The following is a 17682-nucleotide window of genomic DNA, read 5'->3' on the forward strand; positions in this document are numbered from 1 at the left end:
ATTATTTATTATTTATTATTTATTATTTATTATTCTAATTTTAAAAGTTTCTTAGTAATAAAATAGTTATTAAAAAAAAAGAGTAATAAAAATTAGAGCAATAAGAATTTGGACAATGAGGATTAGGACGCTACGAGACAATAAAAAGCAAAGAATTCCGGACGTCCGGATGTTTTTGGGCACTGAGAAACGCCGATCACTGGTTCTTTAAAATCTTTTAAAAATTACTAATAAAAACCAGTTTATTACTAATAAAATAGTTATAAAAATAGCAATGAAATTAGAGTAATAAGAATTCGGACAATGAGGATCAGGACACTGTGAGACAATAAAAGCAAAGAATTCCGGACGTCCGGATGTTTTTGGGCACTGAGCTGCCAAAACCATGCCCTGTGAGCAAAGGAACAACCCTGAAAAGCAGCAGCCTGTTGTATATTCATATATCTCATACATGGTGCAGAAATCCCTTGCAAATTAAGAATTTTTCTGGTTTTTGTCAACTTCTTCCCCTTGATCCTGGTGGTTCCACAAAGAGGAGAGAAGGTGGAAGGATGTTGTCTTTTCTGATAAGGAGGCTGTAACTCTTTAGGTTTCCTGTTGCTGTTATCTCTGTGTGAAGAGTTTCTTGATTATCTTATCCCTTTCTTGAGCTAGTAAAAAACACCTTACATCGCAGAGTTTCTATTTTAACACGACGTTATAACCTGAAACCGTATTTAACACGCTACTGAAAAAGGATTAATCCAGCACTACAAAACAACCCTCCATAACACCTACGGGATTCAATTCAATATTTGCGAAGAGCCCACCACAAAATACGCATTTTTCACACTGCCCACGGCAGGGGGGGAACACGAGGAGCTTCAAGGCCCCTTCCAACCCAAACCATTCCATGACTCCAAGTTAATTTTCGGTGCTTCCGGAACAGCTCCGTGCTTAAACAAGTCCTCACCCTGAAAATCCACCCCTGGATTGGTTTATCCAACAGCAAACACAGAGCCCACCAGTTCTGCAGCTCTTTGCTGGGGGATAAAGCAACAGATTCCCTCTGCTCCTTTATCAGGTGGAATTAAATACCCACTGACCGCCCCATCTGCTGCCCCGGGCTCTCTGTTACACAGAGCAGAGGCACAGCCCCCAAAGTTTGCGTTGGCACAGGTAAATGCCCCTTTAAAAAGGGTTTGAAAGCGTTTGAACCCCTTTTAAAAGGGTTTGAAAGGGTTTAAACCCCCTTTAAAAAGGGTTTGAAAGGGTTTAAACTCCTTTTAAATGGGTTAGAAAGGGTTTAAACCCCTTTAAAAAGGGTTTGAAATGGTTTAAACCCCTTTAAAAAGGGTTTGAAAGGGTTGAAACCCCTTTTAAAAGGGTTTGAAATGGTTTAAACCCCTTTAAAAAGGGTTTGAAAGGGTTGAAACCCCATTTAAAAGTGTTTGAAAGGGTTGAAGCCCCCTTTATAATAGGTTTGAAAGGGTTAAAACTCCTTCTAAAAGGGTTAGAAAGGGTTTAACCTTTAAAAGGGTTAAATCTAAAAAGGGTTTGAAAGGGTTTAAACCTCTTTTAAAAGGGTTAGAAAGGGTTTAACCCCTTTTAAAAGGGTTTGAAAGGGTTTAAACCCCCTTTAAAAAGGTTAGAAAGGGTTGAAACCCCTTTTAAAAGGGTTAGAAAGGGTTTAATCCCTTTTAAAAGGGTTTGAAAGGGTTTAAACCCCTTTTAAAAAGGATTATAAAGGGTTTAAACTCCTTTTAAAAGGGTTCGAAAGGGTTTAAACTCCTTTCAAATGGGTTAGAAAGGGTTTAAACCCCTTCTAAAAGCGTTTGAAAGGGTTTAAACCCCTTTTAAAAGGGTTTGAAAGGATTGAAACCCCCTTTAAAAGGGTTTGAAAGGGTTTAAACCCCTTTTAAAAGGGTTTGAAAGGGTTGAAACCCATTTTTGAAATGGGTTGTACAGAACGTGCCCAGAGTGTGTCGTGCCAAGACACAACAGCTCCTGCAAATCCCACCACAGCCCCAGCTCTGCCCTGATATGAATGCAAAACACGTGCCCAAATCCACCAAAGTACCCAGAAAATGTGGGGGCGATGATTTTCGAAAAGAAAACACCAGGTAAGAGGTTTTCATCTCAAAGAAGCCTGGATGAGCTTTGGTTCTCTCTCTGTTTTCAATGGATGGATCCTTGCTTTTCGCCCCATAAAATGTGTCCTGCATCCTTAAATAAGCAGGGATGGATCCCTCCTTTTCGCCCCATAAAATGTGTGCTGCAGCCTTAAATAAAAAGGGATCGACTCTTTCTTTTTGCCCCATAAAATGTGTCCTGCATCCTTAAATAAACAGGGATGGATCCTTGCTTTTTGCCCCATTAAATGTGTCCTGCATCCTTAAATAAACAGGGATGAATCCCTGCTTTTTGCCCCATTAAATGTGTGCTGCATCCTTAAATAAAATGGGATCAACCCTTTCTTTTTGCCCCATAAAATGTGTGCTGCATCCTTAAATAAACAGGGATGGATGCTTTCTTTTTGCCCCATAAAATGTGTGCTGCATCCTTAAATAAACAGGGATGGATGCTTTCTTTTTGCCCCATAAAATGTGTGCTGCAGCCTTAAATAAACAGGGATGGATCCCTGCTTTTTGCCCCATAAAATGTGTGCTGCATCATTAAGTAAACAGGGATGGATCCTTGCTTTTTGCCCCATTAAATGTATCCTGCATTCTTTACTAAAATGGGATCAACCCTTTCTTTTTGCCCCATAAAATGTGTCCTGCATCCTTAAATAAACAGGGATGGATCCTTGCTTTTTGCCCCATTAAATGTGTGCTGCATCCTTAAATAAACAGGGATGAATCCCTGCTTTTTGCCCCATTAAATGTGTGCTGCATCCGTAAATAAACAGGGATGGATCCTTGCTTTTTGCCCCATAAAATGTGTCCTGCATCCTTAAATAAACAGGGATGAATCCCTGCTTTTTGCCCCATTAAATGTGTCCTGCATTCTTTACTAAAATGGGACTGACCCTTTCTTTTTGCCCCATAAAATGTGTGCTGCATCCTTAAGTAAACAGGGATGGATCCTTGCTTTTTGCCCCATAAAATGTGTGCTGCATCCTTAAATAAACAGGGATGGATCCTTGCTTTTTGCCCCATAAAATGTGTGCTGCAGCCTTAAATAAACAGGGATCGACCCTTTCTTTTTGCCCCATAAAATGTGTGCTGCATCCTTAAATAAAATGGGATCAACCCTTTCTTTTTGCCCCATAAAATATGTGCTGCATCCTTTAATAAACAGGGATGGATCCCTGCTTTTTGCCCCATTAAATGTGTGCTGCATCCTTAAATAAAATGGGATCAACCCTTTCTTTTTGCCCCATAAAATTTGTGCTGCATCCTGTAATAAAATGGGATCAACCCTTGCTTTTTGCCCCATTAAATGTGTGCTGCATCCTTAAATAAAATGGGATCAACCCTTTCTTTTTGCCCCATAAAATATGTGCTGCATCCTTTAATAAACAGGGATGGATCCCTGCTTTTTGCCCCATTAAATGTGTGCTGCATCCTTAAATAAACAGGGATGGATCCCTGCTTTTTGCCCCATAAAATGTGTGCTGCATCCTTAAATAAACAGGGATGGATCCCTGCTTTTTGCCCCATTAAATGTGTGCTGCATCAAGCGACAGAATGAATCCCGGTGCTGGGCAGAGCCTCCCAGGAGGGAGGGCAGGGTTTTTCCCAACGGCCCCACGAGCTGGCAGCAGACTCCAGCGGGAGGGAGATTGAATTAGGAGCAGCAGCCCGGCGCCAGGCTGCTCCTGCCCCTGGGACGATGCTGCACGGAGCCAGTCCACCCTGCTGGGCACCAGAGATCCTCTGTGCCAGCCCCACTGCAGGGAAAGGCAAACAGCAGAGGTGGGGAGGGCTCAAAGCAGGATTGCGGTGGGTAAAAAGGGTTTAAAGGCTTTAATGCCTTGGTTGGGATTGATGCCTTAGGATTTTCTATTTTCCATCAATTTGTAACCTGCAGTTCTTTAGTGCAGAACTCCAAACTCCACACACAGTGTGAGCTGCTGCTTCCCCATTTGGGGCAGACACAACAATTCCTCTCCAGGCCTGGCAGTCAAGGACACCTCACTGCCTCAGGCCTGAGAGATGGAAACAAAAGTGACTTGGGGGAGCAAACTTGGGGTCAATGACTTCATTAGCTGAAGCTGTAATTGGCAGATTGACCCCCAGTATGCAAATGAACCAAACCTATAAAAGTGTGAAACCCATGACCAGTTCTCCATTTTGGGAGGGTTTTGTCTGCTCTAAATGTACCTGAAGGCCCTTCAATAAACAAAACTGCTTTTTATTTCCCTAATTCTGTCTGGCCTCTGTTTTTAGGTAGCCCCAAAAGGGACAACCAAGGACAACCAAGTCTTCTGCCCACAGAGGAGTGGCCATGGCAGTTGTGGCCACCAGAACCTTAAGTGTGGGTCAGGAGCTCCTTCCCTTTCCCATTCCTTTCCCTTCCCTTTATCCTTTCCCTTTCCTTTAACCTTTTCTTTCCTTTCACCTTTCCCTTTCATTTAACCTTTCCCTTTAATTTCCTTTAACCTTTCCTTTTCCTTTAACCTTTCCTTTCCTTTCCTTTCACCTTTCCTTTCACCTTTCCCTTTCCTTTCACCTTTCCTTTCTGTTTCCTTTCCTTCTCCTTTCCTTTCTCCTTTCCTTTCCTTTCCCTTCTCCTTTCCTTTCCTTTCTCCTTTCTTTTCCTTTCCCTTCTCCTTTCCTTTCCTTTTCCTTCTCCTTTCCTTTCCCTTCTCATTTCCTTTCCTTTCCCTTCTCATTTCCTTTCCTTTCCCTTCTCCTTTTCCTTCTCCTTTCCCTTCTCCTTTCCTTTCCTTTCCCTTCTCCTTTCCTTTCCTTTCCCTTCTCCTTTCCTTTCCTTTCCCCTTTCCTTTCCCCTTTCCCCTTTCCTTTCCCCTTTCCCCTTTCCTTTCCCCTTTCCCCTTTCCTTTCCCCTTTCCCTTTTCCCCTTTCCCCTTTCCCCTTTCCCCTTTCCTTTCCTTTCCTTTCCTTTCCTTTCCTTTCCTTTCCTTTCCCTTTTCCCTTTTCCCTTTTCCCTTTTCCCTTTTCCCTTTTCCTTTTTCCTTTTTCCCCTGGAGCCAAAGCCAGGGATGCTCCTGCCCATCCCTCCCATGGATCTTGTCCCTCCCTGCGGGCTCCAGGCAAAGCCCCCCGGCTTCCCAGGCACAGCTGGAGGTGTGGAAAGCCCAGAGCAGCCTGTGGGGTCCCAGAAAGGCAGAATTCCTGCCCAAGGGAGGCCTCCAACACCTCGTGGGGATCTCACACCCACACAAGGAGAAAATGCTCATCCCAAGGCTTGTTCTCCCTGCCAGATTCCTCAGCTGGAAGGAAATGGTTCCTCCCTGCAGGGCTTGCCAGGCTTTCACTTCACCCCGAGGTTTTTCTGTCCATAACCTCTGGTTTTCCCCCATGAAATGCCAGCTCAGACAGGAAGGAGGCTCCTGGGGAAGGACCCACGCTGACCATGCAAAGTGGAGCGAAACATAGATCCAGGGATTTGCATTTAAGCAAATCCCAAACGAGGTATGGTGCTGGAGACATCCCTAAATTCTAGAAAACCCATTTCCGCCAGGCTCAGCTGGAACTTTCCCAGGGAATTATGAGCACAGGCTTCACTCTGCTCTGGGAAGCTCATGAGGGACAGATCTTCCCCAAATTCCTGCAGGATCCGGGAGCTGGGACTCGTCAGCAGCACCAACAATGGAAACAGGTGAGTTCCAGCAGCTCAGATCTTCACAAGCTGAGGCACCTTCATGGCAATATCAGGGAAGGAACAAACTGTGCTGTCCCTGGGCTCCGATTGAAAAAAAAAAAAAAACAAAACACAAAAATGTGTCTAGAATAGACATGTGACATCTTAAATGTCCCCAAAATTTAATACTATCAATTAACATATTCTGCCTTCTCCAGACTGAATTTATATTCCCTCACAGTGCAATGCTTTATTATATTTTTTTTTTTTTTTTCAAAAGGAAGTTAGATCAAAGTGATGTGAAATTGGATTCAATTTGCTTGGAAATGATATCAACTCAGGCCTGAATGAGCATTTTCTTCTCCAGTGCTGCCAGTGGCAGAGTTATCTGAAGTTTTGGCAGCTCAGCATCAGATACCTCTGGATAATCCACTGGAAACAACAGGTTCAGTTGAGTGGAAACTTCAGACCAGGGTTAGAGGGCTGAGTGGTGCTGAATTAAAACAATTTGGGCAGAGGAATAAGTGAGGATGTGAGTGAGAGCCCAGAGCAGCAGAGAGATGTGGAAGTGCTTTTCTAACGCCTTCAGAGCACAGCAAAGGTGTCAGGAGAACCTGCAGAGCACCAGTCCTGCTGGAATTCCTCTCCCTGTGAGAGCTGATGGCCATTTCTGACCACTTTTGTTGTATTTTTTTTTTTTTTTTTTTTTTTTTTTTTTTTTTTTGTACTCTCACCTTCACCTCATTTTTGGGAACCTGTCCCTTGCTTTATGTTTGCTTTGTGCCTGGCCTTGGCTGAAGCTCTCTGGTCAGCACTCAAACACCAAAATGAAATTCCACTTGCCCAAATTTGCAGCTGCTATGACCTCAAAATTAAAAATACACCCATCTGGGGCAAGGCCAAGGCAGCACTGTGTTGTTGGAACCTTCTCACAGGGTGTGTGTGCACCTGGGGCCACAATGCCACCAGGAACGGAGCCAAGGGACACATCCTGCGGGGCAGAAGAGCCAAAAGATAAATCCTGGAGACAAAAAAAATCAGCTGGGCGCTGGCAGTTTGCTCTCCCTCGGAGGAGCGTGCCTCTGTGTTTCCCAAGGGATCAGCTTCAAAGTCAGGGAGGATTTTTCCGGGATAATTCAACAGAAGCCGGCGTGGAAACGCCTCCCTGGCTCCACAGGTGCGAGCTGTGTTCAGGCCAGGATAAAAGAGCTGTCCCTGCCCTGTCCCTCGACCCACAGGTGCTGTGATCCCTGACACGGGAATGATGATGTGCTCTGACTCCAGTTAAATAAAGTATTTTTATTATTAATAAAGCAATTTTATATTAAAGCAAATTTTTATCAAAGCAAATTTTTATCAAAGTAAATTTTTATCAAAGTAAGTTTTTATCAAAGTAAAACTTATTAATAAAGTTTTTTTTTAAATAAAGTAAATTTAATATTCATTTTACAGTTTAATAGAGTAATTAGCCTTCTGAAATCATTTTCAGAAGGCTAATTAATTACATTATTAAACTGTATTATAGTATATTAATACAGTATTAATATTATATTATTAGTGTATTAGTGTATCTTAGTATATAGTACTAATATACAGGCTATAGTACTAGTATGTAGGCTAATTAATTACTTTATTAAACTGTGTTACACTATATCATTATAGTATTAATATTACATTATTAGTGTATTAGTATATCTTAGTATATAGTACTAATATATAGGCTATAGTACTAGTATATGGGCTAATTAATCACTTTATTAAAATGTATTTTACTATATTAATATAGTATTAATATTATATTATTAGTGTATTAGTATATCTTAGTATATAGTACTAATATACAGGCTATAGTACTAGTATGTAGGCTAATTAATTACTTTATTAAACTGTGTTACACTATATTAATATAATATTAATATTATTAGTATATTAGCGTATACACTATATATATTATAGCATTAATATGATATTAATTATAGTATTAATATTATATACTGTATTAAACTGTGCGATAACTATATTACACTAACAAGAACTATCAGTAGAGCACTCGGGACTCTCTGCAGAGAATTTTTACCTTGGGTAAACGATCTCCAAGCCACATTCCACACGGGCACAAACACAGGAACAACAAAGGAGATCAGGATTGTTTTGATCATTTCTTTTCTCAGCTTCTCTCAGGAAAAATCCTGTCTGTCTCTGTGCAGAGGGCAGGTGAATACCACAGCTATTGTAAATGCAGGTGAACCCGGGAGGAAATGCTGATGTGTGACTCCAGCTCAGAAGCTGAATGATTTCTTTATTAGAACTATGCTATAAAACATTAATACGCTATTTAAAGGAGATACTAAAACTACAAACCTACTTGTTCTAACTCCCATATCTAACTCCTCACAACTCGTGACCCCCTCTCAAGAGTCCAGGCAAAAGTAGATTTGATTTGCCATCAGGCTCAAACAATCCTCACCAGAATCCAACCAAGCAATCACCCCAGGTAAACAATTCTCCAAACACATTCCACATGGGAAAAACAAGGAGCAGAAATAGAAATTGTTTTCTCTTTCTTCTCTCTGTGCTCCTCTATGAAAAAGTCCCGAGAGAAGAATGTGCCTGCCTCACCACAACAACCTCTGTGCACAGCATGCAAACCCCAACATTCAGTCCAGGCATGGGGAGAGCGCAGATGCCTTGTGCCAAAGCCACCCAGAGCTGCTTTAGGCTGGGCAAAAATCCAGGGCCAGACCCTCCAGGTGCCAGGGCAGGGACCCTTTGTGCCCTCCCAACAGCCTGGAGGGCAGCGGAGCCCCCAGCAGCTGCTGTGGACACAAGCCAGGCTGAGCAGGCAGCTCCTTTCTCCTCTGGAGGCTCAGGGGAGCCACTCCACGCAGCCAGGGCATGGCCAAGGGATCAGAGCTGGGCTGGGGGGCAGCAGCTCCACAGGGGCTGAGCCACGGCCCCTCTGCTGAAATGTGGCTTCATAAACTTCTGCTGAAGCAAAGGGGACGGGGGGGCTTCGCTTCGCAAGGACACAAGCCCGAAAGCAGCAGGCAGAGAGGGATGTGCATGGGAAGGGCAGGACACTGGTGGGCTCCTAAGGGATGGCTTCCTACATTGAAATATTTCTATATATTTCTATATAAAATATATTTTACATCTTTTCTACATAAAACATATTCTACATATTTATTTATATTCTACATATTTATATTCTACATTTATGTAGAAATATATTCTACATATTGTAATATTATACAATAATACATTATATAATTATACAATAAAATATTAATAATAATTATTATACAATAATATATTATATAATATCATATAACAATAATTATATAATATTATATAATAGTATATTTCTATGTTACCTATTTATATACAATAATAATTTATCATTTTAGATGTATTTTATATACATTTTAAATATAATTATATATACAAAATATATAAAATGTATAAAATATATTTTAGTATAGTTAATATATTTAGCATAACTTGAATATACTTAATATATTTCACATAACAGTCTATTAATATTAACATCTAATATTTGTTAATATTAATATTATTAATATATATTTATATTTAAAATAAAATGTCAATATTTTCTCTCTAAATATTTCTATATATGGGAATATATGACACATATATGGAATAATTTCTATATCTAGAAATAGTTATATTTCTATATCTTTCTATATGTTTCTATATAAAATATATTTTACATATTTTATATATAAAATATATTTTATATATACTATTATATAATAATAGTATAGTATTGTATATATTTCTATATAATATATTTATAATATATATATAATTTATAATTTTATATACATTTGACATACATTTAAAATATAATTTCTATATTTTCTATATAAAATATGTAAAATATATTTACTATATTTTAGTATAGTTAATACATTTAACATAACTTTAATATATTTATTTCACATAACAGTCTATTAATATTAACATCTAATATTTGTTAATATTATTATTAATATATACTTATATTTAAAATAAATTTTCTCTCTCTCTATTGCTGTATATGGGAATATATGATACACATATGGAATAATTTCTATATCTAGAAATAGTTATATTTCTAGATATTTCTATATCTTTCTATATAAAATATATTTTACATATTTTATATATAAAATATATTTTATATATATTATATAATAATAATATACAATAATATAAAATATATTTTTATAATATATTTTATATTATATATTTATATATAATAATTTATAATTTTATATACATTTTATATACATTTTAAATAGAATTTCTATCTTTCCTATATAAAGTATGTAAAATATATTTACTATATTTTAGTATAGTTAATACATTTAACATAACTTTAATATATTTATTTCACATAACAGTCTATTATTAACATCTAATATTTGTTATTATTAATATATACTTATATTTAAAATAAATTTTCTCTCTCTCTATTGCTGTATATGGGAATATATGATACATATATCGAATAATTTCTATATCTAGAAACAGATATATGTCTAGGTTACAAATATTTCCCTATTTGTGGCTCTCATCAGTGCGGATCTCTTTTTCCCCGTCCCAACCCGATGCACAGATTGCTTCTCCCAGCTGCTCTGTGCTTTCCCTGAGCTCTGCCTTGCCTCAGCCCCTGCAGATTTTGGCAAACGGGTGTACCAAGGAGTGCGAGTGAAGCACACGGTCAAGGATCTCCTGGCTGAAAAGCGATCCCGGCAGAGCAGCGGCTCCCGCTTCAGCGTGAGTCCCGTCCCGTCCTGTACTCCTTTTTTAACCCCATCAAATCCCCTCATCCCACCCTGTGCTTCACAGAGAGTCTGGGGCACTGCCGGAGTTAGTGTAATTCCTATAACGCCTGCCCCAAAACATCACTGATGACTCCTTGATTTTTATGTCTGTCAACCTTAAATGCCCTTTCCCCCCCTCCTTTTCCAAGCGTGGCAGTGATGTTAAATTCCTCTTTCCTTTCACATCCTACGTGTGACACCTTCCCGAGTCAACTTCCTTTTCCACCAGCTACACCTGGACAAGTCAGTGCCCCGAAAATATCTGTTCTTCCCCGAATGCTGAGCTCCTTCCAGCTCCTCTCGGAGTGCCAGGGGAGCTGCAGGGATGTGATGGGCTGGAAAGAGGCCAAGCATCAGCCTGGAAGAGATGATTTCCTCTTCAAGTGCTTCTATGGCAACAGGAAACCCAAATCCTACTGCACTACATTGTTGTTTTTATTCTCAGCTGGCAGCCAGAAAGCGAGGCTGTCCCCAGAAGGGGACACAACATTGTGATGCCAGGACGTGGTGGCATCCAGTGGCACGAGGAGCCCTTCCCTGGTGCTCCTGGGACTCACCTTTGCTGGGCAGCAGCTCCTCACTTGCAGCTGGCTGGGAGCCCTGGGCCACTGGCAGAGGAGGGGGAGCAGGAGCTGTGTCCTGCAAGGAGAGCGAGGGAGCAGAGCCCCGGGTCACTGGCAGCAGAACACACACATTGGGAGTTCTGATGCTTTTTTCCCCAAAAGTCATTCGCCTCTGGCTTTTTTTTTTAATGCTGAAGAGGCCTCACAGGGACTTACTTGCTGTGACTTGCAGCTCCATTAACTCTGTGCAACAAAAGAAGCAGGGATAAAAAAAAAACCAAAACAAACCAGGACTGGGCATCACCAAACACAGCAAAATCCAGCCACAGATCCATCCCCACAGGCTTCAGCTGCTGCAGGGAGGCAGAAGCCCCCTGAGCCATGGAGAGTCACTGGGGAGGACACACTCCCAGCAGGCAGATATTTGGGAGGAGTTCCTGGGGAGCAGCTGAGACAACGGCTCCTGTTGGTGATATCACCATTGACCTGCTGCCTCTCTGGAGGCGGCAGCTTCAACAGCCACAATGGAAACGGCCTGGAACTGTGAAATCCTCCTTGCTTTATTGCCCTTGGCTTTGTGCTCCAGAGCCCAGCGGCTGAGTGTGTCTGTCTGATGCAAAACCAGCCCCGCTGCTCATTCCCTGCGAGAGACAAAAAATTATTGTGCAGGGCAAACATCCGTATTTGCTCGGACGTATCATGAAAAGAGCAGCTGGAAGTGCAGCTCTGTTTGTCTGGCAGAATACAGCCCAGAATCAAAGCCGGGGGCAGATAACTGAGCAGCCCTCTGGCTGTTGGTGATGCAGGGTAATTCAGCTGCATCTTTTGTTGGAGGGTGATCTTTGCTCCAGAAATAAACCATCCCTCGGCTGTTGTTGGTGAGAGGCCTTGGCAGGAGGCTGTGCTGAGCTGGGAAGGTCAGGGCTCAGCAGAGCAGAGCTTTGGGATGAGGTTTCAACAATTTCCTGGCAGCCAGGCCCCGCACACACCGAGTGATGGAAATCAGGGTGTGCTGTGAGGAAACCCACACAAAATCAGGGCTCCGCACCACCTGCAGGGCTCCAGGGAGGCTCTGGCTTTTCCTTTGCATAGCTGTGGACCTGCAGTTGTCCTCCTCAGGGTGAAAGGATTCCTGTCCTCTCTGAGGTGTGGAAGTGGGTACCTGCACAGGTGAAGCAGCGCAGTGCTGTGGTTCAAAGAGGATTCATTGCTGAGTGCCCAGCAGCACCCCCGGAGCAGGGACACACAGTCAGCACTGCCCTGTCCTGCCAAGGCTCAGCTTTGCTTTTTGGACAATTTTTATTCCTTCAGCTGCTCCACTGCAGACTGGGTCCAGAGAGGTGATGCCCTGAAGCCAAAGCATCGCCACAGGGCAGGGCCAGGTCATTATTTGGAGCTGGGTCCTTCAATTTAGGCAGATTTGTAGGCGAGATAGGAGGCAGCAGAGCTCTCTGGAGAAGCCCCAGGCAGGATCTGAGCCTGGCCATGGGCAGGGCAGGCTGAGCTCAGCTTATCAACAGCTGGACACGCTCTGGGCCCCAGGGAGGCTGAGCAGACCTGCAGGAGATCCAGGCTCCCCATTCCCATGGCAGAGAAAGGAAGCAGTGCCGGGAGGAAATTAACTAATGGGTCTCAGTTAAGGCCAATAAGGAGCAAGGAGGGGAATGAAACGCAGGGCTCTGCTCTGATGGGGCCAAGGATGGGCTGCAGCAGAGGCTCCTGCATTGAATTCAGGCAGGTAAAGCCCTGGTAGCTCCTGGCACCTCTGGGACTCTCCACCACAGGTGTGTACACACAGCCAGGCAGTTCCAGTGGCTGTTGAGCAGGCAGGATCAAAGATTAAATGCTCTGGAAATTGGAAATGATCCCTGCTGGAGGCTGCCAGCCATGCCCAGGGACCTGGGCAGAGCATCCCAGCTCCCATCCCTGCAGCCCCTTGTCCTCTGGGCAGCATCTGTGCTGCCTGAGCCTGCCAGCTTGGCTTTTTCCTCTGAAAGTGACCTGGATGCTGGGAGAGGACCTGGATTTGCATGTGATGGCTTCAGCTGGGGACAGGTGCAAGCCCTGCCCGTGTGACAAGAACACTCCTCTGTCCCCAAGCCCAGGGGCTCCTTCCTGCCACCTCCTGCCACCTCTGCAGGCTGTGCAGGCTCAGAGCTCATTTCCATGGAGGAGCAGGGAGCAGCTGCAAACCTTCCCTCGGCAGTAGAAGGAAGTCCTCAGGGCTGGCAAATTTAATTCAAATCTAAACCTCTAAATTTGGTTGCCTGCTATGGCAGGAACCTCCTGTTTGCACTATGCAAACTGGACAGAGCGTGCCACCAGCACTGGCCAGGGGACAGCAGAGACAGCAGTGCTGCTGGGGGCTCTCTACTCCTGCTCTGGGCTTGGAGCTCCCAAAACCAGAGCTCAGTGGGATCCCAGAGGAGCAGGTGCCTTTGCCAGGGTGCTTTGGAAGGAGTTAGGCACTGGGAGCACCAGGGTCACTCCAGGGGTAATTCTCCTTTACCTGGAGACCAAGAGGAGAGGATGATGATTAAGAATATCATTATTATTGTTATCATAACCGTTGCTGTAGGACCCAAATAGGATCTAGGAGCTCTCTCTCCACCCAGCCTGCTTGTGCTGCCAGGCAGGGCCAGGTAAAGCAGCCCTGGGGCAGCAGGCCCAGCACAGCTGAGCTGGAACATGGGCTGGAATCTGCCCACTTTGGCCACTCAGGGGCTCAGATCTCACCTTGCCTGGTTTATGCCAACACCCAAAGGACTCCTCAGCATTCTGCCTGCTTTGAGGGAGCCTGTGGGACAGGAGGAAGAAGCCAGTTATCTTGATACTCCTCCTCTTAGCAGCTCTGCACAAGACCTTCACAATGTGTGCTTAGCCTATCCCTGTGAGGAAATCATGGAGTTAAACCCTTCACAGCCCCCAGGCTCAAATAATGCGTGTGAATCCACTCAGAGAGCTGCCTTGCTTTGAAAAGTCATGTTTTCAAACATCTCTTTTATCTTTTGCAGGGCAGCACCAGCACAGCACAGTCACCCTTTGGCCAAATGCCAGGTGAGGTTTTCCCTCCACTGCTGAACACCTTCCATGCAGGTGGGAGGGTGGGCAGAGCCCTTCTGTTCTCCTCCAGAGGATGTGAAACAAGCCCTGGAGCGGGGCCACCCCTCAGAGCGAGCCCAGGAGGAAAGTAATTAGAAAAATCAAAAAAAGAACAGCAATAATCTTGTATAAGACCCTCAAAGAGAGTAATTAAAGCAGTTCCCACCTCTTTTAGCAGAGGAGCCATAGAGAACCCCTCCTTTTCCTCCTGTGTTTTCCCGTTTTCTCTGGAGCTGGAGAGACAAAGCACAAAATCAGGAGCTGATCTGTTTTATCCCTTGAGCTCTCGGGCAGGGAAAGCGGAGTGAGGCTGGAACCTCCTCCCCAGGGGCTGTAGCAGAGCAAGGAAGAAGCACAGCCTGGCTGAGCTGACCTCCATCTCCCTGGCCTCCCATCTAAAGCTTCCCCAGCACTTTTGGTTTGCTGCAGATGGAGGTCACCAGATGGAACCAAAAGGTGGAACAAGGAACACCTGTGTCAAGGCAGGGTGGGTTCCTGGGTGATGCTGGAGAGAAAAGGGCTCTGCTTTGCACCCACAGAGGTCTCCATCATCCTGTGGCAGCTGTTGGATTTTCTTTACCCTTCCCCACCCTTCTTTCTGCCCCCCCAGGCTCTCCCACCACGGCTGGTTACTACGGCGGCCGCAGATCCTTCCCGGCCGAGCTGGATTTCCACAGCACCAAGCAGTTTGTCAGCGATGTCTACCCCTCCCCTCTGGGCTCCAAGCCCTTCTCCTGCGACTCCTCTGCCCCCCAGGGCTACCCAGCCCTCCTGGAGCCCTATCTCAGCGAGCAGTTCGGGGATCACCGTGCTCCTCCTCTCCCAGCTGCCACCAGCTCCTTCTTCAGCGCTCCGGCCGTGCCCCCTCTCCTGCCATCCTTCCCCAACGACACGGGGCACTTCCTGCTCGTGAGTGCCTCGGTGGTTCTGTCCCCCGGGCGAGGTCACCCCCTTTAAATGCGGGGTTCGGTCAGGGGGACTCGTGGGGGAAGGCTGTGGCTGTTACAGGAGCAGCCGTGGCAGGTGGGGCAGGGCTCTGTGGGGAAGGTTTTTCTCTTTGGTTCCTAATTGTCCCCTGTTCCTGTTGGAGACATGCCTGGAGACATCCCATTCTGCTCTGAACGGGACACTGCTCCCAGGCACAGGGTGGGACTGCCGGGGTGTCCTGGGCAGGGCCAGGAGCAGGATTTGATGATCCTGGTGGGTCCCTTCCAGCTCAGGATAACTCCGTGATTCTATGATTTTATGAAACCCTCCCTCCCTGAGTTTCTAGAAGCAGCCCTTGGTGACTCCAGGCTCCCTGCCCCTGCCACTTCCCAGGAGCCAGCCCCAGCACTGAGCCCCTGGATCCTGCAGTCTCGGGGGTTTGATGCTGGGCTGACCCTAAGAGTGTAAAAGCCCTTGTTCTCCCAGCCCGAGCAGCCAAAGAAGGAGTCTGAAATGCGTAGGATCGAGTTCTCCAGGTTGTTTCTTTTCCCTTATCCAGAACATTCTCTCTCTGCCCTGCTGAGCTCTGTCCAGCAGGTCGGCCATGGCATTCTGTCTGCCCTCAGGGCGGTGTTCACATTTTATACCAAAAACTCCGTGTGCCATGGTTACAATAACGTGCCAATATCTGTCATTTCTGTTGGACAGTGTGTCTGCACCTTAAACCAACAGAAAAGTGTCACCATCACAGCAAGACATGGAGGACAAGGAGAAGGAGAAGGAGGCCAGGACACGCCCAAATCCCTCCACCTTGTACCCCTGAACCCCATTCTAAAAACCCCAAAATTCTACTTTTCCACCCTGTGTTAACTCAACTACCACACCACTCAAACCCTCGTGGTTTGTAGTTCCTACACAAAGTTGGCAGTTTTTCCCATGGGCTAAAATGGAAGCCACAGGTGGTGTTGACTTCGTGCCAAGGTCCCCGAGCCCCTGCTGGGGTCTGGAGCCAGCCAGGGCAGCCAGAGGGATGTCCTGGGCTCCGACACTGCAGGATCAGGGCTGCTCAGTCCTACTGGGACCCTGCTCCAGGCCCTGCTGACAGGACGGACGTTTCCTTTCACAGCTCAACCACCAAACACTTCTCCAGAGCCACAGAAACCCTTTGGGCATTCCCAGGGATAGAAATTCCATTACCTCCAGGACAGGCTTTTGTTCCTAAGCGTTTTCCTTGCCTTCTCTCCCTGTTTCCCTGCAGAGAGAGCCCTGGGAGCAGACCTCACCCGAGAGCCTCAGCCAGCTGGACAGTGCATGCCCAGAGCCCCTGCAGGCGCTCCCTGCCAGCTCCAGCTGCCTCTCCCTGCCCGAACCCGGAGCTGCTTCCCCGTTCCGAGGCTCAGGTTGGACCCCAGCCCTCCCTGGAGCCCAGCCCTACCCTCTGCACCCCCTTGAAGATGCCCACTACTCCCCCAGCTACGCCGCCACCTCGCCCTACAGCTTGTCCCCGTTCGTGGCCGTGGCCAACGAGCCCTCCAGGATGAGCCACCCGTGCCCCGAGCAGCCCTCGGAGCCACCACACCTTCCCGAGCACTCTGCCTGGGCTAAAGAGGATGGAAGTGCCCTCTGGGGGACTTACGAAGGCAGGAGAACTTACTGAGGAGAGAGAAGAGCTGGAGGAAAGAAAACCAGACCATTATAAAGCAAATTTTACGCTCCTTCCGAAAACTGCTCCTTCAGAGGTGATGCTTTATGCTCCGGTTAGAAATACAATCATTGGGCACACCACATGCAGCTCGGGGTGGTGCCTTCCAGTGCCTCGAGAAAGGAATTTCTCCCAGCCCCACAAGTAAAACACTCAGCCTGAAAAACCTCTGTGCTCCGCGGGTTTTTCCTGCCAACAAAGATCCCTCCTCAGAGGGCTTTGCCAGCCTTAGTGCTTTGGAGGCTCTGTAGGGTGTGGGCACTGCCCTGCCTGCTGACCCCTGCCACCTGCAGAGCCCCCTCCCCGACACCCCTTTTACCCTGAATGAGCCCACACCAGATCCACACCCACCTGGTGGGCTGCTCCGGGGCATGCAGGTGGGCTGGCAGTGCCAGCGGGGCCGGTAGCCAGCCCCGGGGGCATCCAGGTGGGCTGGCAGTGCCAGCGGGGCCGGTAGCCAGCCCCGGGGGTATCCAGGCGGGCTGGCAGTGCCAGCGGGGCCGGTGGCCAGCTCTGGGGGCATCCAGGTGGGCTGGCAGTGGCAGCGGGGCCGGTGGCCAGCTCTGGGGGCATCCAGGCGGGCTGGCAGTGCCAACGGGAGCGGTAGCCAGCCCCGGGGGCATCCAGGTGGGCTGGCAGTGCCAGCGGGGCCGGTAGCCAGCCCCGGGGGTATCCAGGTGGGCTGGCAGTGCCAGCGGGGCCGGTAGCCAGCCCCGGGGGCATCCAGGTGGGCTGGCAGTGCCAACGGGAGCGGTAGCCAGCCCCGGGGGCATCCAGGTGGGCTGGCAGTGCCAACGGGAGCGGTAGC

The 17682-nt window shown here is 46.3% G+C and overlaps 1 protein-coding gene across 1 annotated transcript; it reads left to right on the forward strand.

Moving 5' to 3' along the window:
* Nucleotides 1–5759: 5759 nt before the first annotated feature.
* On the forward strand, nucleotides 5760–16829 carry POU2AF2 (POU class 2 homeobox associating factor 2). Its single transcript, XM_068171944.1, has 5 exons — nucleotides 5760–5769; nucleotides 10373–10533; nucleotides 14158–14200; nucleotides 14856–15154; nucleotides 16431–16829. Exons 1-5 carry the CDS (start codon nucleotides 5760–5762, stop codon nucleotides 16827–16829), a joined length of 912 nt encoding a protein of 303 aa, XP_068028045.1.
* Nucleotides 16830–17682: the final 853 nt, after the last annotated feature.

This window comes from Anomalospiza imberbis, chromosome 24 (genome assembly GCF_031753505.1).
Source record: "Anomalospiza imberbis isolate Cuckoo-Finch-1a 21T00152 chromosome 24, ASM3175350v1, whole genome shotgun sequence".
In the NCBI taxonomy this organism is placed as follows: Eukaryota; Metazoa; Chordata; class Aves; order Passeriformes; family Viduidae; genus Anomalospiza; species Anomalospiza imberbis.